We start from the raw sequence: 24778 nt of genomic DNA, 5'->3' as shown, positions 1-24778 counted from the left end.
TGGAATGTCAAAAGAATCATTAAATCCTGTCAAACAGATGCGGTTAGGTATGTAACAATTGTAATACGTTTAGATCTTTTCGATCTAAGTTACTGTATATAATTTTGTTGGGAAAAAAAGAAATGTAGTGAATAAAGGAAAGTGAAATATTGGAAAATGCAACAAAGAAGAAAGGAAATTTGTAAAAAAGACGTTAGACTCGAACTAGTGATCATAATTTAATTAAAAATATAGATTATAAATAATTAATTGATTTTATGAGGAATATTCATTTGAGTCCATAAATTAAGTTGAGATTAAAGGGATCAATGAGAGCACGACATGTGTCGCAAAAATCACATGTGATTGAAAAAAAAAATTCAAAAATTTTTTTTTGAAAAAAAAAATTTAATATTTTTTCGAAATTTAAAAAAAAAAAAATTTAATTTTTTTTTTTACAATCACATGTGATTTACCTGCACAATCACATGTGATTGAATTGTACAATCACATGTGATTGGATTTGTCATGCATAATCACATGTGATTGGGTTTACAATCACATATGATTGACATGTATAATCACATATGATTTTAAAAAAAAAAAAATTCGAAAAAAAAAAAATTTTCGAAAAAAAAATTTTCAAAAAAACAAAATTTCGAATTTTTTTTTCCAATCACATGTGATTTTCGCACCACATGTCGCGTTCTCATTGGTCCCTTTGTTTTCGAACAAATTTATGGATGCAAGTGATTACAACTCTATAAAATATATACATACACATTGTTATACAGTGATTTATGTTCTTGCTAAAGGTCGTCTATATATAATTTATGTTCAGGAAAAAAACATTGGTATTATGATTATTAACATAAGTATAGGATTATCAATTTATCATATTTCGATAATATATCACATCCTAATTTCCCCTTTTTCATTTTTAAATTGTGTTTTTTATTTGTAATATTGACAATATAGTGTTCTTAATATGTGGTGTCATCTCATAAATTCCTTTTGACTCAATCTTAAAAAGATAATTCCACAAGTACGAAATATGAATATTCAAAAATCAAAACATTGCAATAAAATTTCAATTTGTATTGTGGACTACCTATTTTTTAAAGTGGCAAGTGACCCCTCCATAACCATTTTTAAGAGATAACGTACAATACATAGGTTTTATTATTTATTTTTAACATAACTTGTACATAATACTTAAAAAACTTAAATATATATAAAAATTTATGTTCATAATGCGGCTTGGTCAAAGTTTTTACTATAAAAGTGTAAGATCTTTGAATAAACATTTATTGCCTTGCTTAGAGGTGACATTATGTAATCTTTTGCTTTAACGTAGGCCATCTTGGTCTGGTTTACTTAACCTTGTAAATCACTTTGAATTTAGTAAATCTCCAAAACAAAATTGGACTGAGAACATAAACAATTATTTTGAGTTAACTGGTCGATTAAAAGTGATACTTGGACAACCTATATGTATTATATATCCCGTTAAACACATATAAACATAAATAGATGTATCATAATCATAATCATAATCATAATCATTATCATTAGTTTTAATTATGCATATGAAAATAGAAACAACAAATTAAGGGTATATTTGGTATTTTCAAGAATGAGAGAAGGACATTATTGGAAGATGAAAGCAGAATTTTTTGGTTAATGTAACATTGTGTTCATGCACTCTAGAAGCCTTAAAAGAAGTTACAACTTAATGAGCTTTATCAAACTCCTCAACGTATCTATCTTTAGAGTCCCACCCAACGTTTAATCATACTTGTGTTCTCGAATTAAAGGACCCTTTTACTTGATTGTAAATTGTACTATATACGGAGTATAATATTCACAAAACATGGGTACTCATATATTTGATAGACTTTTTGATAATATATTTATGTGTAAGCTCTTACTACATAATTTAGGTAATATTAGTTCACAATAGCTTGATTATGAACACAATACTCTCAATGAACAATAGATACGAATTATATAAACAAAATTGAGAGAACACGAATTATGAATTAAGAGATATGAAAGACACAATATTCGTGATTAAAAGTGATACCAAGTTCAAAACCATCGATCCCTATTTATACATGATAAACCAAATCTTTATGATTTGGTTTCCAAAACAAACTAGCTACAATAAAGGAAAAGATAAACTAAACATATCAAATATTCGGTATTAACTAATGTTTATCCTTACAGAGATAAGATCAAATCTTCTTAAACTAAAAACATATCTCCAAAATCCTCTGTAGCTTAATCACCAAGAAACGTCATACTTCAAACAAATTCTGCAACTCCAGACTCTGATCGCCAGACTCTAAACTTCTGTAAAACACTTTTGACTCATCAGATCATATACTAACAATCTCCCCCTATCTGATGATGTCAAAACAACCTCATCTTCTACTTCCTCAGTTTTGCCAGCTCCTTCACAATCAAATTACAATTTTTCTTCATGTACCTCAAATTCTTCAACATAGGCAATTTAGTCTCCAAGTGCTTCAACAATTTGACCCTAAAAGGATGAGTCTGCACAGTCACACACCTGGTTAACAAACTAAGTAACAAATGAATATCTGTTCCTTCAAATTGATCCACCCTAATCAACATCCTTTGATTCCCAGACGTTTTGATCATCAATGCATCCAAATATTCAACATAATAATCATCAATAAATTGAAGATGCTCAGGAACAGAATATTTCTCAACGTGACCTTTGACCCTCCTTTCTTTCATTTCCAAATTGAACATTCCACAAAAAACTTCATAGTCCTTTGAGCTGATAAAACCTTCTTCAAACACAAGATGAACTAAATTGCACACTTTCTTAAACACTTCATCAACAATTTCTTCATCTCCCTCACATCTTTGAATACAAACAGCTAACCCTCTCCATTCACAAAAACCAAGCCTTAGAATGTGACTCACTTTCACCTTAATTCTTCTATCAGACAAATGGGTCATGGTTAACAACAAATTCACTTCATTTTCAATCTTCACAATTTCAACACTGACAACATCTCCTTCATACCTTCTAAATCTGAATCTTTTGTTCATCAAAGATCTCAGCCTCTCTTGAGCAGCAACAATATCAAGAACACTTTCTTGATTACCAACTATGATTTGAGTACCACTTTCACCAACATCGGTTTGAACACCAGATTGATCAACACTAGCACCACACTCTTCAACATTCATTTGTACATCCTCACCTGTGTCAACACCATCACCTGTACCCATTTGACTTACATTTGCAACCACAACTTGAACATTTTCAACATTTTCTTGAGAAACTGCGTGATCACCATCATCTCTAACAACAATCTCATCTTCAACCATTGGAACAACTTCAGCATCAACAACTTCAGTTTCGATAACCTCAGCTTCAGTTTCAGTTCTTTCATTATCATTATTCTCCCCCTCAACCTGTAACTCCCCCTCAATATGAGCCCTTTTGGAAGACTCACCATCACCACCTGCAGCTAACCTCTTTCGTTTCTCCCCCTTTTTGACATCATCTTGAGAGAGAGCAGATAAGAATCTCCAAATTTCAGCTTGATCATCCTTAATAGACTTGATATCTGAGGCAAAACCAGCAAAACACTCTTTAATTTCTTCAACACCCTGCATCTTAGCCTCCAAACTGCTCAATCGATCACCAAAACCTGCAATATCACCAGAACCCTGTACAATCCCAACCAACCTCCTAACCTCCAACACCTCATTACTTGAAACCAAATTATTATTAAAGTTAGAATGAAGTTTATTAATTTGTGACTGCACACCCTGAAGCTTGTCATCAAACTCCTGAGCCATAGAAGTCAAAGCTTGAGAAAAGCCAACCTCTGTGACTGGTGCCTCAGCCTGCAATGTAGAACCAGTTGGGATTAATAAAGGTTGTATGTCCTCAACACTTACCTGTTGTGAAGTAGAGTGATCCTTGGACAAAGAAGTTATTGAGACTTGTACTTCATCCTGTGATCTGAATGAAGCATTGGCAGCCTGTGCAAGGATGTGTAAGGATTGGACATTTGGAGAGTGGAGTGGCAGACTGATGTCTGAGGTAGGTTTAGCCATAGATTGGTCTTGAGTTTGGTTTGATAAGTCCAGGATTGGGACTTGATTTAAGTTATCTGAGGGGGTTAATTCAGTAACTGTAATGAGGTTATCCAAGCTCACTATCCTAGATGGTTTAGGCTGGGTTAAAGTACTCCCCTCACCAACCTCTAGCAGAGGTGATGGAGTTGCACTTGCAGCACCTTGCCTAATAGATGTTTGATGTGCATCTATGGGTGCTGAAACAACTAGGTTTTCAGACATGTGAATATTCTCAATATGAGTTGGTAAGCTCATAAGGTTGTTTAATGAAGAATTTTGTTCTTGAGCAGTGGGAGAAGGTGGGTTTGAATTGAGTGGGATTTCCTCATTCATGTCCTCAGCCTGCTCTGTATGTGTAACATCATGGGATGGAGTATACCGTTAATTCCAATGATACCAAAAAGGCTCTCGTTATTGGTTTTAGCCCCAATAAGGCTCTAGTGTGCGGTTCATCCGCGGGTTACAAGCTTGTGTATTCAAAGTTGTTCCCTGTTTCGAAACAACCACACGTCGAGTAAAATTACCGAGCCAACTAAACCCGGTGTCGGTGTAGGGCGGAAAAGATACTCGAGAATGGCAATTTGTACAATTCAATTCAATTCAATTCTTGGGTAACAACTTTGACTCTGATTGCTCAGAATCTGCAGGTTGGTCTGCACGGCCAAGATTGACCCAATGCATCATAACAGAAAGTTATCAAAAAGATTGACACAATCATTATCAAATTAATACACCTGACAAAAAAATTTTAAAAAATTACCATTAACTCCCTTTATTAATACCAAATTTGACCCTTTTATTTTAGGAAATAGAATAAAAAAAAAAAAAAAAATTAGCCTAAAAACGAAATTAAAAAAAACTTTATTTGACGAAAGAAGGAAACAAATTTATACACAAAAATACACTTGAGTAAACTTTCCCAGACTCTGAACAATATTACGTCACCCAGACTCTAAGAAAATAATTCAGACTCAAGAAATATCATTACTGGACAACATTTCAGCTGATGGATTTAACATTCCAAGTTGTCCAAGAAGATAAAAATGCCTTTCTTCAGGAAGTGCTTTAGTGAAAATATCTGCCAATTGATCTTTTGTGCCAATATGTTTTAACACCACTTTGCCTTTCTCAACACAATCTCTTATAAAATGATGCCTGATCTCTATATGCTTAGTCCTGGAATGAAACACTGGATTTTCAGTAATAGCAATAGCACTTTCATTATCACACATGATTGGAGTTTTGGTTAATGATAATCCAAAATCCAATAACTGATGTTGCATCCAAAGCAATTGAGCACAACAACTCCCTGCAGCTACATATTCAGCTTCTGCTGTTGAAGTAGCAACCGAATTCTGCTTTTTACTTGACCAGCTCACCAATTTGCCACCTAACAATTGACAACCACCAGATGTGCTTTTTCTGTCTAACTTACAACCTGCATAGTCTGCATCTGTATAACCAATTAGATCAAACCCTGAGTCTTTAGCATACCAAAGACCCAGGTTAGGAGTACCTTTCAGGTATCTAAAAATTCTTTTCACAGCCTTATAATGAGACTCTTTAGGATCTGACTGATAACGTGCACACATACATGTAGCAAACATTATATCAGGTCTACTAGCAGTTAAGTATAACAAAGATCCAATCATACCTCTATAGGTTGATTGACAAGTTGGTTTTCCAGATTCATCTTTATCAAGCTTTTCAGAAATACTCATTGGGGTTCTTAAGGTGGAACAATTTTTAAAACCAAACTTAGTAAGCATATCAGAAACATAATTACTTTGGTTAATAAAAATACCCTCTTGACTTTGCTTAATTTGAAGCCCAAGAAAATAGTTTAGAGTACACAAGTTACTCATCCTATATTCTTTTGACATTATATCTGAAAACCATTTTCTCAAAGTTGGATTAGTAGACCCAAAAATAATGTCATCAACATAAATTTGAACCAGTAACACATCACCTTTCTCCTTTTTGATGAATAGAGTCTTGTCAATAGCTCCTCTAGAAAATTTCTTTTCTAGAAGAAATGTTGACAGAGTATCATACCAGGCTCTGGGAGCTTGTTTCAGACCATACAAAGCTTTCTTCAACCTGTAAACATGCTTTGGAAACTTCTTATTTTTGAAACCAGGAGGTTGTTTCACATACACCTCTTCTTGCAAAATACCATTCAGAAAAGCACTCTTCACATCCATTTGAAACACCACAAAGTCTTTATCTGAGGCATAAGCTAGAAACAATCTGATTGCTTCAATTCTAGCAACAGGAGCAAATGTCTCATCATAATCTATACCTTCTTCTTGTCTATACCCTTGAGCCACCAACCTTGCTTTGTTTCTAACCACAATACCATCTTTATCAACCTTGTTTCTATAAACCCACTTAGTGCCAATTGCAGTTTTACCTTCAGGTTTTGGAACCAATTCCCACACATCATTTCTTTCAAACTCTGTCAATTCTTCAGTCATAGCTTCAACCCAATCATTATCTGACAATGCTTCATCTACTTCTTTGGGTTCAATGAGTGAAAGAAAATTTGAGAAGAAACAATAATTAGCAATTGCAAAATCAGACACAAGTGTCTGAGATGAAGAACCAGTTTTAGGTAAACCAGTAGGATCTACAACATAATCTTCAAGATGCTTTGGAATAACAATATTTCTAGAAGATTTTCTAATAGGAACAACAGGATTCACAGTAGTATTGGAAGGTTGATCATCTTCATGAATAACAATTGGCTCATCTTCTTGTTGAACTTCTTCAGTGAGAGCATTATCTGCAGAACGTTTCAGTCCAGACAAATTAAATTCATCTGTCTCAGACTCTGAATCTAGAGTCTGAGTACTGTTACCAGAAATTAAATTTGACAATTCACCAAGTGCAGAATGCTCAGAACTAGAGGATTGATCCATTTCAATGGGACTTTCATCAAAGGAAACATTAATGGATTCTTCAATCTTCATCCTCCTCTTATTATACACTCTATATGCTTTAGACACAGAAGAATAACCAATAAACACACCTTCATCAGATTTTGGCCTCATCTTTTCAAGCTGATCCCTTTGATTCAAAATATAGCACTTACATCCAAATACATGAAAGTAATGAATAGTAGGCACCTTTTTATGATACAATTCATAGGGAGTTTTGCCATGTCTCTTCACAATTAATGACCTGTTTTGAGTATAACAAGCTGTATTGACAGCTTCTGCCCAGAATCTGAGTGCAACATTTGATTGACATAACATGGTTCTGGCTGCCTCAATAAGTGTTCTATTTCTTCTCTCAGCAACTCCATTCTGTTGTGGAGTTCTAACAGCTGAGAAATTTTGACCAATTCCAGATTCTTCACAAAATTCAATTAAAGTAACATTCTTGAACTCAGTGCCATGGTCACTTCTCAATTGTTTAACAAGAACACCTTTTTGAACCTGCTCTTTCTTGATTAAATTAATGATTTCTTCAGGAGCATCACTCTTTGCAGCTAAAAAGATAACCCAGGTAAACCTTGAATACTCATCAACAACAACCAAAGTGTATCTTTTCCCACCTAGACTACTAGTGTTCATTGGACCAAAAAGATCCATATGAAGCATATGAAGTGGATCACTAATAGTAGCTAGGGATTTTGAGGGAAACTTTGTTTTGGTTTGTTTACCCATAATGCAAGCAGAACAAGGTTTATCTTTCTTGAAAGGTTGCTGAGGCAAACCTCTAACAAGCTTCTTTTTGGAAAGCTCATTAATATTTTTAAAATTCAGATGAGATAGCCTTTTATGCCAAAGCCAATTAAGTTCTGGAACAGACTGAGAATACAAGCATGTTTCAATTTCAGAATCAACAGAATCCAAATCCAGCATATACACATTTTGAAATCTCCAGGCAACAAGAGTTGGTCTTCCTTTAGGATCATAAATAATTCCAGCTTTCTTTCTTATTCTGATCTCACAATCTTCATCAGCAATTTGACTCACACTTAGCAGATTATGCTTTAACCCTTCAACTAAAGCAACTTTCTTGAATGACACACTTCCAGCAATAACAGTACCATAACCAATAGTTTTTGCAACAGAATTATCACCATATCTCACAGAAGGACCCTTTTCTTCTACAAACCCTACAAGATGCTCTTTGCATCCAGTCATGTGTCTTGAGCAACCACTGTCTAAATACCACTTATTACCCTGCTACACAAGACACAAGCAAAAGAAAAATGATTAAATCTTAGGGGGAACCCACTTTGCAGTGGGTTCAGATGGAGTGTATTTAACTCTCCATACAAAAGCTTTGTTACCAATCCAGATCAACTTATCCATCACTGTTTTCAAAACACCTTTATTTTCACAAACTTTAGGTTTCCATACCTTTTTGAAATTTTCAGGAAAACAAGATGATTTTGAGAATTTTTCTTGACCCTTTAATCTTTCACTAAGCTTTGAAATTCTCCTTTTCAGTTTTTTAATAGTCTTAGCCTGTTTTGACTTTGACTTTCTTATAGTTGACCATTTAGGATCTGGACAAGTGACACTATCAGAAGATGATTCAGTATCACTTATGCTACTTGATTCTTGGGTGTCAGATTCTAGGTCAGAACATACACTTTCACTTTTAGAGACTAAACTGTTAGAGTCTGAAGGTTTCAATAGTTCAGACTCTGATGGATTTCTACAGTCTAAAATTATAGTCTCTGAAGGTTTAACAGGTTCTAATGATTTTACAAACTCAGTTGATCTTACAAAAGCATTAGTTAAAATTTTTCTCTCACCATCAAATTTTATAAAAGTATTTGGTAAAATGTCAGGCTTAAATATAATAGGATCAACTTCCACATTATTATCTAATGTGTAGTTTTCACCAAGTATAGCTTTGACATCATTTGGTACTTGCTTAGCAATAGCATCAGAATTCTTTTTGGAAGAAACACACCAAGATTTGCAAATATTTTCATAATGGTTTGCCTTTTTAATTGATCTTCCTAATTCAGTATTTAACCGTTTAGTTTCTTCTGAATATGCCATTTTGTATGTGTCAAGTTCTACCTCACATTCTTTTAATACTTTAATTTCAGCATCTTTATCTTTGATGGTGTTCTTAAGCTCAATGATCTGTGTTCTTAACCTGTCACTATCCTCTAAGCACCAATTGAAATCAAGCAACAAATACTGAAACATTCTCACTTTTTCATTATTAAGATAGTTTACAAAGTTTTGTACCTTATAGGCAGAACCTTTGTTACAAGTAGAGTCTTTATCCATCTTCTCAATAGCTTTCAAATCTTCCTCAAACTTGCTAGACTCACTATCCTTTTCAATTATAGCCATCAGACACTTATCCTCTTCATCATCAGATGATGAATCTTCATCTTCCCATGCTTCTGTGTACAATGCTTTCTCCTGTTCTTTATTCTTCAACTTTTCTGCTTCACCTTTCATCTTCTTGTACTTGAGTTTATACTTTCTAGCTTTGTCAACAGGTTTGTTGAAACTTGAACCTCCTTCACTCTTGGACCAGCAATCAGCAGCTATATGACCTATCTTGCCACACTTGAAACATTTAGCTTTCTTTGGATCAAAAGAACTCTTGCCTTTACCCTTCTTAAAACCAAACTTCTTCTGCTCAATTCTTTGAGTCAAAAGAGCCACTTGACTTTCCAGATCCTGAATCTCCTCATCTACATCAGAATCACTATCATCAGAGGTCTCATCACTTTCAGAATCAACCCTACTAGAGTAACTAGAGAACAATTGCTTGTTCTTCTTAGTAGTAGCTATCAATGCAGCTTCTGGATCTTTAACAACTCTCTTAGCATTGATCTTGTTCTTCAACTGTGATTCTTCAAAGTTTGACAATATGCCAAACAACTCACTTAGTTCATAAGTGTCTATCTTTTCACTGATTACCATTGATGTAATCACAGATTCAAAGTTTGAAGGTAACAGTTCAATGAACTTTTGACACAACACTTGTTGTGTTTTCTCTACACCAACACTTTCAAGATCATTAATCAGAACCTGGAATCTTGAATGAAGATCACTCAATGATTCTTTAGGCTGAGCAGCAAAATTTTCATAACACCTTATCAGATTCTTTTTCTTCTGAGTCTTAACAACTGTGACACCTTCATAGTCATCAAGCAAGAGATCCCACATAGCTTTTGCAGTTTTAGCATGACTGATCTTCCTGAGAATTGGAACAGTAACACCATTACCTATAATACTTCTTATCTTGCTATCAAGCTTGAACTTTATGGCTTCTGCTTCTGTCCACTTATCTCTTGGTTTTTCACGAAGATAAGCAGGTTGAGCAGAAGCAGTACTTGTAGCAGGAACAGCTTCAACCATTGTACCAGGTATAATAGGTCCTACTGTAAGGACTTGTTCGGCATCTTCATGAATCGAACCAAGAAACCATAGAACTTTTAGTTTCCAGGTTGCAAAGTCTGTGCCATCGAAAATTGGCACTCCTTTACCAGCCATAACTGGAGTTGGGATGGTACTGGAGGACATCTTTTAACAATATATGGATCGTTTTAAGATTACCGAATTGGATTTACACCAAACCCGCTCTGATACCAGTTATTAGTTCACAATAGCTTGATTATGAACACAATACTCTCAATGAACAATAGATACGAATTATATAAACAAAATTGAGAGAACACGAATTATGAATTAAGAGATATGAAAGACACAATATTCGTGATTAAAAGTGATACCAAGTTCAAAACCATCGATCCCTATTTATACATGATAAACCAAATCTTTATGATTTGGTTTCCAAAACAAACTAGCTACAATAAAGGAAAAGATAAACTAAACATATCAAATATTCGGTATTAACTAATGTTTATCCTTACAGAGATAAGATCAAATCTTCTTAAACTAAAAACATATCTCCAAAATCCTCTGTAGCTTAATCACCAAGAAACGTCATACTTCAAACAAATTCTGCAACTCCAGACTCTGATCGCCAGACTCTAAACTTCTGTAAAACACTTTTGACTCATCAGATCATATACTAACAGGTAATTTAAAGAAAATGATAGAAACATCAACACCCATTAAAATGAGTTAAAATCCTGCACACAAGATACGTTACAATACTCCAAAATCCTTCTAAACGTGCAACGTATAGTAAACAATTGAAGTTTCGATATATACAAAACGGAGTACATTATTTAGAAGTTAAATACCACCGATACATTGTCCTCAACGAGTAGACGCATGTTTCATTCCAATGGCCAGAATTTAATTGGTACTGCTAGTAATTAGCTTCTCGGAGGTGGTTTTCCCAAACTTCAACCGTACTGTTCAAGTTTGTTGCGATTTGAGTTTTCTTCTAACGCGTCTTTGGGTAGCATATGATCGCAAATCCTCCATGCAATTTTATCATTCAATTTCACATAAATGAATATATGACACGAAAATGAGGTAAATGATGATTAGTAAACTAATTGTCAGTAACATATTAGTTATGTGAGTCCCATTGTTCAAGGGAAGAATATTAAAAAGGAAAAGGTGATTTAGCTTGAGCTTCAACTACAGCTGCCCGAATCTACTCGAATTCCGAGGCCTTTTTGCATGTATATATATGAACGTACTCTCACCCACCACCTTCAAACACACACACACACACATTATCATTCATTCAACCACAAGGTAACACTAATAACCCTAATCACACAAACACATATAGTTATATAGTGTATCATATATGCATTGTACTTATTTAACATTCATTTGTTTCTAAAACTTTGGTTTGTTTTGTAGAATTGAAAGAAGATGAGTAGGCCAGGAGATTGGAACTGCAGGTCATGCCAGCACTTGAACTTTCAAAGAAGGGAATCTTGTCAAAGATGTGGTGAGGTGAGACTTGGTGGTGGTCTTGGTGCCGGCTTTGGTGGCGGTTTTGGTGGCAGAGGAAGTATGATCAACCCGAGTGTATTCGGTTTTACTGGGCCAGATGTAAGGCCTGGTGACTGGTACTGCAATGTTGGCAACTGTGGTGCTCACAACTTTGCTAGCCGCTCGAGCTGCTTTAAATGTGGTGCTTTCAAGGATGACTTGGCCTCTAGCGGTGGTGTTGGTGGCGGTGGTGGATTTGATGGTGATTTGTCTCGTGGAAGAGGTTTATATTTTGGTGGCGGCAGCGGTGGCAGTGGTGGTGGTAGCAGTCGTTCAGGGTGGAAATCTGGTGACTGGATATGCACCCGGTAATTTTTATATTTCGCTAGAATAGAAAACCTAATCACATTATGCACATTCTCTGATCACACTAGTTGACTGATAACATTCTTAAATAATTTGCCATGTCTTTGTTCCTTAATTGGTTCCTAAGAAACCTATTTGTTCCCTATTGTACTTCGTGCATGAGAACACGTAACTTATGCATGAAATTATAACATTTTCTTATCAAATATATCAACAAATCGGATCATTATAAAGGATGTAATTCGATTTATGCAGGCCTGGGTGCAACGAGCACAACTTTGCAAGCAGAATGGAGTGTTTTAGATGCAATGCACCTCGAGAATCCGGTAGCAAGTCACCCTATTGAGTCAGTTTCTAGCATTTCCAGTACCAGGTAGATCCTATATTTGATTAAATTATCGTTAATATCGATTAAATTTGAATAACAAAATGTCGATTAAGCGTTTACGTTATGTAACTTTCAGGTATAATGATCTACATAAGAGGAAGAAGAGAGAGATAATGAGCAGTTGATGAGACAGAATCAAGAAAGAAAGAGCATTAAGTTGATAGGATATTCTAAACTGACCCCTTTTTGCCCAAATCATATGCAATCCTATCTTTAATTTTATTTTCCTTTTTTTTTATTGTTACTTTAATTTTATTTCAATTTCAAATAGTATCAGTCTTTCGATCTCTTAGGAGTTAAGCTTAGGTGAATTATGGTTAATTTGATGATTACTAGAACTCATGTTTTGTTGCTTATTATTATTAATCCCTCATTTTGTAAGGTTCTTCCTTAAGATCATGTGTTATGTGCTATTACTTGATGGTACCCTTTTCTACTTAACTTAGTAACTATAAGTTAACAAATCATATAATTTAGTTTGACAGTCAAACAAATTACACTAACTTCATAAAAATATCAAGAAGAAATAGGTGATTAGTAAAAATGAAATTGACAGCATAGGATACTAAAGCTTTTGAGCTCAACATCTTTTTCACCTAGAAATTTGCAATACTGGTCAAAAAGGTAAAATACAAAATTTTAAATTAATTAATCTCCTGCTACACATTATTGTTTAGCTTTTGCCAAGATTCTTATCATTACATTTTATAAAAGAAAGCTTTTATGTTTTAGCTTAATAAAATGTTACTTGGTCAAGTACTCTTATGTCATAATCATCATAATTTGTGTGCAATTAGCCATAACAAGATTCTTTATTTTTCCCTAACAAGTAGCACACATTCTCCTTAGGAGTTAGGACAGTTAGTTTTTCCTCACATAAAGGATAGAAATAACATTATTAACATTATATATATGTAAATATACATGTATGTATATATGAAGTTCGCACTAAGCTAGAAATTACAATGCATGCTAATAGGCAGTTCCGACCAAAATAACCCAACCAAACCTACAACGATCGCTAAACATTTTTACAGCCAAAAAAGGCCTAAACAAACCTATTATGACCCTTAAAAGTTACCCAAATGATGTTTACATCATAAGGTTAATCTTACATTTTGAATTATATATACTGAAGTAGCAAGAAGTAATCTTTGGCAGTATGCACTAATAGACCATTCATATAAGATCCTAGAAGAAATACATTACAAGCTTTAGCCATAAAAGAAGAAGCAGAGCAACTTTAATCATCAAAATTTAAAATGGTGATATATCAAGAACCGATGGTCCAACCATTGCAATTAGTTGCTTTTTGTGGTGAATTTATTAAAGGAAGTACTGAAGCATAAATTTAAAATGATAACAAAGGTAAAGTAGTAATAATGTGGAATCTACATTGCATGAAAGATAAAGAAAAGCTAAGCATTGATTTGATAGAGTTATTAAAGTTCACTTCCCAAGTTCCTACAGGAAGAAAGTAAATAAAAAAGGCCTTTGCACTAGTTTCAGTTTACTATTATTGTAAAGTAGTGGAACCTATAACTAATCAGCCTACAATCTAGAAGCTCACCTTCTAGATATTCAAAGTAGGCAACCTTGACAACTCATATGGAAGTAGCAAAGTTGATCACGATGACGGCCGCCCACCATCTCCGTTCACACCATTCCACCGCCATAGAATTTTTACTATAAATAGAGGTGCAAACCTCAGTTGTAAATTATCCCAAATCACTCAGAGAAATGTAATCACAACCTAGAGAGTGTGTGTGAATTTGAGAGTTTTTTTTAAGAGTTTTGTAATACTCTGTAAATCTATTCTTGTGAGTAATAGAGTTGTTTTTCTCTCAAATTTGTATCTCACAACGTCCAGGCGATCCCCTCTTCCTAACAAGTGGTATCAGAGCTTGGTTAGAGACGTTGGTTGAGTTTTTGGGTCTTCTGAAGTTTTCTCAAAATTCAATTTTTAGTGTACCATTGGATTCGTCTCGTTGAACCGAGTCCAACGCAAAAAACGGCGACTTAAACGGAGTTATAACAAGCCCAGAAAACGCGGTCAAAGTTTGGTCAACACGCCGGAAACTCGCCGGAGAAGACGACCGGTGCCGGAATATTCGCCGGAGAAGACGATCACTGTAGCAATTCACTGTAGCAGCTGTCGGCACTGTAGCAAGTCACTGTATCGGTACTGTAGCGGTACTGTAGCAATTCTGAAATTTTACAATTTGGTCCCTGAAATTTTAAGAATTTCATTTTTGGTCCCTGAAGTTTATAAAAATTATAATTTTGCCCCGCAAATGGAATTTAAGCCGCGAAATGTCTATTCCACCATTTTCAACCGTTCCGGACGTAACAGTGATCTCTGTTTTCTACAATTCAACCCCGTTTGTGTTAAAAAATTATTTGTAAGGTGATAATGTCCACAGAAGAGTCAACATCATCTTCCAGAGCTATGATTATGCTCACAGCCACAAACAACACGCTGTGGAAACCTCGGATGGAAGATCTCCTCAGCTGTAAGGATTTGTTCGATCCTATTGAATTGAAGGGTATAAACCCTGATTCTGCCAAAGAGAAAGAGTGGAAGAAATCAAACCGAAAAACTATTGGTCAGATCCGTCAATGGATTGATCATAGTGTCTTCCACCATGTTGCACAAGAGACAGACGCATATGTCCTCTGGAAAAAGTTGGAGGACATGTATCAGGCCAAGACTGCTCGGAATAAAGCCCTGCTGATGAGGCGTTTAGTCAACATGAAGCTCAAAAGTGGAACTTCAGTTGCCGAGCATACCAGTGAGTTCCAGAGCTTGGTCAACCAGTTATCTTCTGTAGAGATGTCGCTTGGCGATGAAGTTCAGGCGCTACTGCTACTTAGTTCCCTTCCCGATAGTTAGGAAACGCTGGTAGTAACACTCAGCAACTCAGCCCCGAATGGCAAACTTACCATGTCAATGGTCAACGATGCCCTATTCAGTGAAGAGGCAAGGAGAAAGGACATGGGCACAGATCAGACCCATGCCTTTGTCACAGAGAATCGGGGGAGACAGCGAATGAGTAGCAAAAATAAATGTAGAGGCAGAAGCAAGAGCAGGGGCAGGTCAGCTGATGGCAGAAAACCAACATATAAATGCCATCATTGTGGATTAGAGGGACATATGAAGAAGAACTGCTATAGATTGAAAGAGGAACAAGGTCAAAGCAGTTCACAGCCGAAGAATAAGGGTGGAGAAACATTAGTGACTATCTCTGGTGATGTAGCTTATTGTTCAACCCATGATGAGACATGCCTTCACGTCTCACGAGAAGAAACAGAATGGGTGGTAGATACTGCAGCTTCCTACCACGTGACTCCATACAAGGAATACTTCACAACATACAAAGCTGGTGACTTTGGAGTTGTGAAGATGGGAAATTCCAGTTCCGCTGAGATTGTCGGAATTGGAGATGTCAGGATAAAGACAAGTTCCGGGAGCACAATCACTCTGAAGGATGTCCGCCATGTGCCAGATCTTCGGCTGAATTTACTTTCCGGAGTAGCTCTCGACAAACAGGGCTATGATAGTCATTTCAGTAAAGGCACATGGAAATTGTCAAGAGGCGCTATGATATTCGCTCGGGGACACATTTGGGGCACACTTTACAAGACTCATGTGAAGATCTGCACAGACAGTATTAATGTTGCAGAAAAGGAGGCTTCACAAAATTTATGGCACCAGAGACTCGGTCACATGAGTGAGAAAGGGTTGTCTACCCTAATAAAGAAGAAGCTTATCAATGTAGACAAGGATGCTGCGCTAGATCCTTGCAATCATTGTTTGTTTGGTAAGCAGCATAGAGTCTCGTTTAATTCCTCTTCAACGAGAAAATCAGAGTTACTCAGTCTGGTACACTCTGATGTTTGTGGTCCCTTAGAGGTTGAATCAATTGGCGGCAATCGATACTTTCTGACGTTTATCGATGATACTTTTCGAAAGGTGTGGGTATATTTCTTACGGACGAAGGACCAGGTGTTCGATTACTTCAAACAGTTCCATGTCATGGTAGAACGTGAGACAGGAAAGAAGTTAAAGTGTCTTCGATCCGACAACGGCGGTGAATACTCTTCCAGGCAGTTCGATGCCTATTTCAGATCATATGGCATCCGACATGAGAAGACGGTCCCACGTACCCCTCAACATAATGGTATAGCAGAAAGAATGAACCGAACAATCATGGAACGTGTTCGGAGCATGCTCAGTATGGCTAAGCTGCCAAAGCCATTCTGGGGAGAAGCAGTCAGAGCCGCATGTTACTTGATCAACCGTTCTCCATCAGTACCACTGAATTTTGAAGTTCCGGAGAAACTTTGGTCTGGAAAGGATCCATCATACTCTCACTTTCGAGTATTTTGATGTTTGGCGTACGCACATGTATCCAAGGAGCTCAGGCAGAAGCTGGATGCAAGGACCACTCCATGCATATTCATAGGCTATGGAGATGAAGAATTTGGATACATATTATGGGATCCAAAGGAGAAAAAGGTGATCAGAAGTAGGGACGTGGTGTTCCATGAAAGCCAGACAATAGAAGATATTGAAAAACCCACAATATCTCAGAAGTCAAATGTTGCTGCTCAGGTGTCAGAGGCAACAACAGAATCATTCATGAGAAATGAATTTTCAGTGCAAGAAGAAATGCCAGAAGTAGAAGATAATGAGAAAAATGACGGTGCTGAGCAGGGGAAGCCACAACCCCATCTGCCAGACGTTCCAGCACCATCACAAGGTCAAGATGATGGTGGATCTCCTCAGAATGTTTCAGAAGTTCGTAGATCTGAACGAGGTCGGATTCCATCGAGTAGATATCCAGAATCCGAGTACCTTCTACTTACTGAAGATGGAGAACCAGAGAGTTTTCATGAAGCAGTATCTCACAAGGACAAAGAAAAATGGTTGCTCGCAATGCAGGATAGGGGTGTTCATCGGTTTGGTTTTCGGTTTGTTCGGTGTATTCGGTTCGGTGTATTCGGTTTTGAAATTTTTTTGGGCAAAACCGAAAACCGAATTCAAAGTTGAAACCGAACCGAACCGAAAACCGAATTCGAATTCGGATTCGGTTAGGTTTTCGGTTAAAACCGAATTTCCTAAAAAAATATGAAATTTAACAAAATCTAACAACTAGCTTACTAAGATGATTATATCATTCACTACCATATGTAACCGCTGTTTTCTTTTTCGCTTCATTGGTGTCTTAGAGTTGATTAGTTGATTATTGGTTGAGTTTTACTTATTTTCTTTCTAATGTATTTGCATCTTCTACCGTGATTATTGAATTGTATGACTTTAACCTTTTGTCCTCAAACTCTTTGAGTGCATATATTCAATTTTTTATTGTTTGATTAAAATACATATAGACAATTACTCAGGAACACTGGAACAGGAACGGGCACATGCCTTTTTCTTTAATTAATATTAATAAAAATTAACAATTAAATTAAATAGAAAATCAAAACATAGCAAGACATGAATATGACGTACCAACTTCAGGTATTTTCGTCTTGAAGAGAAACAGCCACCGATTTACAAATTGTGATTTTATGATTTTCATCTATACAAAACTATAATCAGTGACTTAACATAAAAGCTTTTATAAACCATAACAAAAATAACAATAACAATTCTTACTAGAATTACATATACAACTAGATTGAGAACTAACCTTTGAAGATTTAGAATTTGATATGGTTGATGAGAAATAGTCGAGACTAGACAAGGTTAGGGTTTTGTGAGACATGAAAAACTGCAAGAACAAAATTAGGGAACTGTACTGTACTTATATTATTTGTATTTAATTTCTTTAATTTATTATCATGTTTTCAAAAAGTTTCAAATATTTGGGGGCCAACTCAAAAGTCACATGGTGCTGGGCGGAAACGAGGCAAGATTGGAGCCAATCCAAGCCACTACCAAATAATACTGTAATAATAATTAATAATTAAATATTAAATATTAAATATTTATTATATTTTATATTTTATATTTGTATATTATATTATTTTTGAATTCGGTTTTCGGTTTAACCGAATTCAAAATTTTCAAAACCGAAAACCGAATTCAAATTCGGTTTCGGTTTCGCTCGATCCGAAAACCGTTTTTCAAATTCGGTTTCGGTTTTTTTCGGTTTGGTTCCGGTTTGGTTTTCGGGTTAAACGGTTTCAACCCAAATACTGACCACCCCTAATGCAGGATGAGATGGATTCTCTGCAGAAAAATCAGACTTATGAGATCGTAGAACTTCCACAAGGGAAGAAGGCACTGAAAAATAAATGGGTGTTCAAGCTGAAAAAGGATGGCAGTGGAAAAGTGGTGAAATACAAAGCACGACTTGTAGTCAAAGGATTCCAACAGAAGAAAGGAATTGACTTTGACGAGATATTTTCACCAGTAGTCAAGATGACTTCAATCAGAGTCATACTTGGATTGGTCGCAAGTATGAACTTGGAGCTTGAACAGATGGATGTAAAGACGGCTTTTCTTCATGGAGATTTACATGAAGAAATTTACATGGAGCAGCCAGAAGGTTTTGAGGTTTCAGGAGATAATCTCGTATGCAAGCTGAAGAAAAGTTTGTACGGTTTAAAGCAGGCACCTAGGCAGTGGTACAAGAAGTTTGACTCATGCATGGTGAGTCAAGGGTACAAGAAAACTGCAGCAGATGAGTGTGTCTACATTCAGAAGTTTTCTGAAGGAGATTTCGTTGCTCTTCTACTATATGTAGACGATATTTTGATCGTAGGGAAAGATGCAACGAAGATCAACCAGCTGAAGAAGGAACTCTCTAAGTCTTTTGACATGAAAGACTTAGGACAGGCTCAACAGATTTTGGGAATGCAGATAACCCGAGACAGGAAGAATAAAAGGTTATGGCTATCTCAGGAGAAGTATATTGAACGAGTGCTTTCACATTTCAATATGAACAATGCCAAACCTGTTAGCATTCCATTAGCTAACCATTTCAAGTTAAGCAAGAGTTCTTGTCCCTCATCCAAGGAAGAGATCGGGGAGATGTCCTCAGTACCATATTCTTCAGCAGTTGGAAGTTTGATGTATGCGATGGTGTGTACAAGGCCTGATATTGCTCATGCAGTGGGAACGGTGAGTCATTTTCTCTCGAACCCCGGGAAAGAGCATTGGGAGGCGGTAAAATGGATTCTCAGATATCTTAAAAGTACAAAGAATCTATGTCTTTGTTACGGGAGAGCTGATCCAATCTTGGAAGGCTATACAGATGCGGATATGGCCGGAGATCCTGATAGCAGGAAATCTACTTCAGGATTCATTTACACTTTTGCAGGGGGAGCTGTTTCATAGCAGTCAAGACTACAGAGGTGTGTTGCATTATCCACAACTGAAGCAGAGTATATTGCTGCCGCAGAAGCTGGAAAAGAAATGTTGTGGTTAAAGCGTTATCTTCAAGAATTTGGAATCAAGCAAAAGGAGTACAAGGTACATTGTGACAGTCAGAGTGCTCTAGATTTGAGCAAGAACTCCATGTACCATTCCCGTACAAAACATATTGATATTCGCTATCATTGGATACGCGAGGTAATTGATCGACAACTGTTGAGACTAGTGAAGATCCATACAAAGGAGAATCCTGCGGATATGTTAACAAAGGTGGTGACTCGAGAGAAGTTGGAGTTATGCAGAGACATAACTGGAATGTTCTTGGATTCGGCTGGAGGGGGAGAATTGAAAGTTTCCAGCCTACAATCTAGAAGCTCACCTTCTAGATATTCAAAGTATGCAACCTTGACAACTCATATGGAAGTAGCAAATTTGATCACGATGACGGCCGCCCACCATCTCCGTTCACACCATTCCACCGCCATAGAATTTTTACTATAAATAGATGTGCAAACCTCAGTTGTAAATTATCCCAAATCACTCAGAGAAGTGTAATCACAACCTAGAGAGTGTGTGTGAGTTTGAGAGTTTTTTTTAAGAGTTTTGTAATACTCTGTAAATCTATTCTTGTGAGTAATAGAGTTGTTTTTCTCTCAAATTTGTATCTCCCAACGTCCAGGCGATCCCCTCTTCCTAACATAGATCTTCAAGTAAAAATATATTTTTTTGGCTCATAAATTACCTTATAATGAAGTAATGTCTTTCATTACATCTTTCATTAGAGACTAATTCCATGAATGAAGAAGCTGTGTCCTCTGTAAGTAAGCAATCTGCTTTTCGACCCAAGGCACGATATATGACCCTGAAACTCCAAAACCTCGTTCATTTACAAATTTAATAACCCTAAGGGCCTTATCTAACTGCTCTACCGCATGTCTAATCATATTCTCATTATCTGATGTCAAAATCTTCCCGACACATATAAAAAAATTGTTCCCACTAACATCCTCATAAAACCAGCAGCAAATGCCAAGCTCAATATCTCGAATACTACCATATAAATAACACAACAAAAGTGTAAACAAACATCTAGATGAATGACCCAATGATTTAGTCAATTTCTTCTGTACTAAACTTTGCTGGTGTCGAGCCTCTTGTATCCAATATTCTTATCAACCAAAACATCAATATCTGTGACAACCCTTCTTTCATGGTCTCAAGCTTTACCACATAAACGAAAAACTCGTGATCATTCTTCAAACAGTTAATCAGATCATTAAACATCTCAAGCAAGTCATACCATTTAGCATTAGGTGATGAGTCTGCATCTTTCTTGGGTGCGACCCGCATCCACGAAGTTGAATCAGGTTCATAGTACTCAACGTCATCCAAAAACCTAAGACAGTTAACTACTATCTATTAACCCATGTTACAACCTTTATTTACACACTCATAGTCCTTAACACTCATTTCATACTTCAATGAATTAAGTATCTCGGTAGGTGTACGTGTCCATATTTGTGTGACCTGTGTGCATATTGCAAGACGGACTAACTTCCTCTGCTGAGCAGATACAGCTAAAAAGTCGCATACTTTTTTGAGTGAATCCATGGCTACATGTTCTGTATAAATTGGCCTGTTGACACACATAAATGATGTACCAGTATTAGATGTAGATAATGTGTTCTGCAATGAGTGATACCGAACATAAATTGTGCTAATTGACTTAAAAGTATGCATATGCTGAAGAAGAAGCTGATCATTAACAACGTGTTTGTCTCGCACATTAACCAATCTTCCATTGATCAAATCTAAACCTTTTAACAAAAGGCTTAGCTTGATTAGTTTTGAAAATGCCTTTTCACACCATTCATAAGATTCATAATCCACCGGTTTAGCTTCAGTTAACGAGTGATTTGCTAACACGTCTATATGCATAACTCTAGTTAATATTTTGACTGTAAGTGGCCTTGGAACATGAAAAGAATTATGTATGTAGTATATATCTAAATACATTCATCATTATAAAAGAAATCAACAAATTAGTACTTAAGATCTAACTCAATCATTTTATCAAACAGTTGGCGATATAAGAGCGTAAACAAGATTCCCTTACAGCTTTCACTTAGCCTCTAATTAGGGCATTTCATCGAACAAATTTCAGCTACACATTGGGCTAATTGGGTGGTTAAACACTTTAATTTGACATGATTTTCGTATGCAGATCAATTGTTTAATTTCCAACCGTTCAATGTTGCTGGATTTGTTAAGCTGATTTTAGTCTAATGTAAAGCTCAATTAGCTGCTACAGTTCTACGGCTTAACTGTGTGATAGAGGAAATTGTTGTTTTTAGTCACCGGTGAACAGTGTAATCTCCGATAATTTGAATAATTGTGTCGGAGAGGATAGATGTCCGTAGCCATTCCATGAACTTCAGGTTTTTGAGATGAGAGGGAAAATCATATTTCGTGTTATGTACAAGTCATGAGGATGTGGTACACATAAACTTACTATTATACCTTTAATTCATAATTGGGTGGTTAAACACTTTAATTTGACATGATTTTCGTATGCAGATCAATTGTTTAATTTCCAACCGTTCAATGTTGCTGGATTTGTTAAGCTGATTTTAGTCTAATGTAAAGCTCAATTAGCTGCTACAGTTCTACGGCTTAACTGTGTGATAGAGGAAATTGTTGTTTTTAGTCACCGGTGAACATTGTAATCTTCGATAATTTGAATAATTGTGTCGGAGAGGATAGATGTCCGTAGCCATTCCATGAACTTCAGGTTTTTGAGATGAGAGGGAAAATCATATTTCGTGTTATGTACAAGTCATGAGGATGTGGTACACATAAACTTACTATTATACCTTTAATTCATAATTATGTAGGTTCAACTCCCTAGATAAACTTAATGATATAACTGTAAATAAATTATGTGCTAAAAAGTGTGTGTCTATCAATTCTCGGTGTGTTAGTATCACCTCCCATAATTTGTACCCACTTAAACCCATATCTAGTGTCACTAGGTAAATGTAACACGTAATTTTTTTTTAAAAGTGTGTATTTATTTGTAGGTTTGCCCACGCCGACGAATAATAGGTACCACCACTTCAGGCAGAGTTAGTGAGTCGTGTAATAGGAAACCATTTCGCACGGTTCGGGGGCACTTGAGTCAGCCGCCGGCGCCTGACAACGTCTTGACCCCTATCCAATTTTTGGGCCAATTCCTCCTTCGTACTACCAAAAAAATGAGATTCTTGCCGCCTCCGAGTTTGCTGCTCCAACCATTACCAAACTACTGTAATACATATTCTATTTAGTACTGCAAGTGCTTCTGTTGCATATAATGTAAATCCAGTAGTGGATCAATTCCAATGAGCATTTCAAACTACTCGTAGTACTTTTTGTAATCGACTATGTAGCTTCTTCAATAAACACTGGTTCTTCGATCAAGTTTTTAATGACTTTCTAGTTAGATCGTTCCTGTGTTTCGGATATGAAGTTTCATTTGAGGTTTTAGACAAAGGTGCTATTGAAATATTGGGCCCTTATGGTATCTCGTACATATTCCGACGATTGGCCGGGCGAATAAATCAACTTCAAAGTGGATTTGTTGTGCGAAGAGCGTGTTAAGATTTGCGACGTGGGAAGTATTATTTTTCATACAAGATTGTTAAATTTGTCCGTGTTAGGGCTCAAAGAGCACTAGTTGCCTTTCAAATTATAAAAAATCGTCAAAAGAAGGCAGTGATGAAGTTGATGATTGTCACCTGTTAGTGTTAAAGTTTCAGATGATTTTATCCATTTTCATCCCTCCTAGTTAAAAAAAAAAACACAAACAGTCCATTTTTAATCTCAAAAAGTCATCATTTAACATTTGTTAACGATCACATTAAGTTATATGTGTATGCAGGACATGTTAAGTTATATTTGTTAATGATTAATGATTTCGTTGAAGCTAGTCACATGCAATGCAAATGAGGGCATGTTTAGATATATTGTTTCTTTCTTTATCATTTAATTAAGTTTTCTAAAAACTTTAAAGCTTATAAAACCCGGATTCACATTTCTAAATTAATAAACCATTTAATATATCCATTTCTAATTCAATTTCAAGAAATTACAAAATTCCAAGGTTGTAAAAGTCGCGAATCGGAGACGCATCGGTCGAGACCTAAAAAGGACGCGACGGTCGAGTCGGGGACGCGTCGGTGACACATCGGTCGTTGACCAACGTTGACTTTATTAATAATTTCTTGAATATATATTTATATATGTATAAAATAGTTGATTCTGTACCATAAATTTCTTAAATAGGAACTTGAATTTAAATACAATCAAACTTCAAACTCAATTAATGTTACTGAGTACATAATCAGTAAGGACACAGAGAAAAAGGTTGCCCAAAAAATGAAAACAAACCCTAATTTTAGAAACATATCACATCTTGACGAAAATTTGACTGATTTTGACTGTTTTGACCAACTTTGACCGTCTTTGACAGACTTTGATCGAACTTTTAGCTTTGACCGCCTTTTGAGTCGTTTTCAGAAAAAACGGGACGGAGAACCCAAAAAAACGACGCATCGGCCGACTTTTACAACACTGGAAACATATCACATCTTGATGAAAATTTGACTGATTTTGACTGTTTTTGACCGTCTTTGACCGTCT

The 24778-nt window shown here is 36.0% G+C and overlaps 2 protein-coding genes across 2 annotated transcripts; one reads left to right on the top strand and one right to left on the bottom strand.

Annotated features, from left to right (window-relative positions):
* The first annotated feature begins 11751 nt into the window (after positions 1-11751).
* Positions 11752-13040, top strand: LOC139864218 (RNA-binding protein involved in heterochromatin assembly dri1-like). Its single transcript, XM_071852803.1, has 4 exons — positions 11752-11774; positions 11886-12328; positions 12582-12699; positions 12791-13040. Exons 2-3 carry the CDS (start codon positions 11898-11900, stop codon positions 12670-12672), a joined length of 522 nt encoding a protein of 173 aa, XP_071708904.1. The 5' UTR covers positions 11752-11774; positions 11886-11897; the 3' UTR covers positions 12673-12699; positions 12791-13040.
* Positions 13041-20883: 7843 nt separating this feature from the next.
* On the bottom strand, positions 20884-22036 carry LOC139888397 (uncharacterized). The gene is made up of 3 exons (XM_071871407.1): positions 21626-22036; positions 21234-21514; positions 20884-21148 (listed from the first exon to the last, which is right to left on the bottom strand). Exons 1-3 carry the CDS (start codon positions 22034-22036, stop codon positions 20884-20886), a joined length of 957 nt encoding a protein of 318 aa, XP_071727508.1.
* Positions 22037-24778: the final 2742 nt, after the last annotated feature.

Source organism: Rutidosis leptorrhynchoides, chromosome 1 (assembly GCF_046630445.1).
Source record: "Rutidosis leptorrhynchoides isolate AG116_Rl617_1_P2 chromosome 1, CSIRO_AGI_Rlap_v1, whole genome shotgun sequence".
Lineage (NCBI taxonomy): Eukaryota > Viridiplantae > Streptophyta > Magnoliopsida > Asterales > Asteraceae > Rutidosis > Rutidosis leptorrhynchoides.
This window is presented reverse-complemented; position numbering and strand designations above follow the sequence as displayed.

Bases quoted from the DNA above. Each gene is read 5' to 3' on its own strand.
- LOC139888397 (XM_071871407.1), bottom strand. From the start codon at position 22,036: ATGCATATAGACGTGTTAGCAAATCACTCGTTAACTGAAGCTAAACCG. The intron at 21,515-21,625 runs GTCACACAAATA...ATGGGTTAATAG, and splicing joins GTCTTGCAATATGCACACAG to ATAGTAGTTAACTGTCTTAG. The intron at 21,149-21,233 runs GTTTAGTACAGA...TTTATATGGTAG, and splicing joins AGAGGCTCGACACCAGCAAA to TATTCGAGATATTGAGCTTG.
- LOC139864218 (XM_071852803.1), top strand. From the start codon at position 11,898: ATGAGTAGGCCAGGAGATTGGAACTGCAGGTCATGCCAGCACTTGAAC. The intron at 12,329-12,581 runs GTAATTTTTATA...CGATTTATGCAG, and splicing joins GGTGACTGGATATGCACCCG to GCCTGGGTGCAACGAGCACA.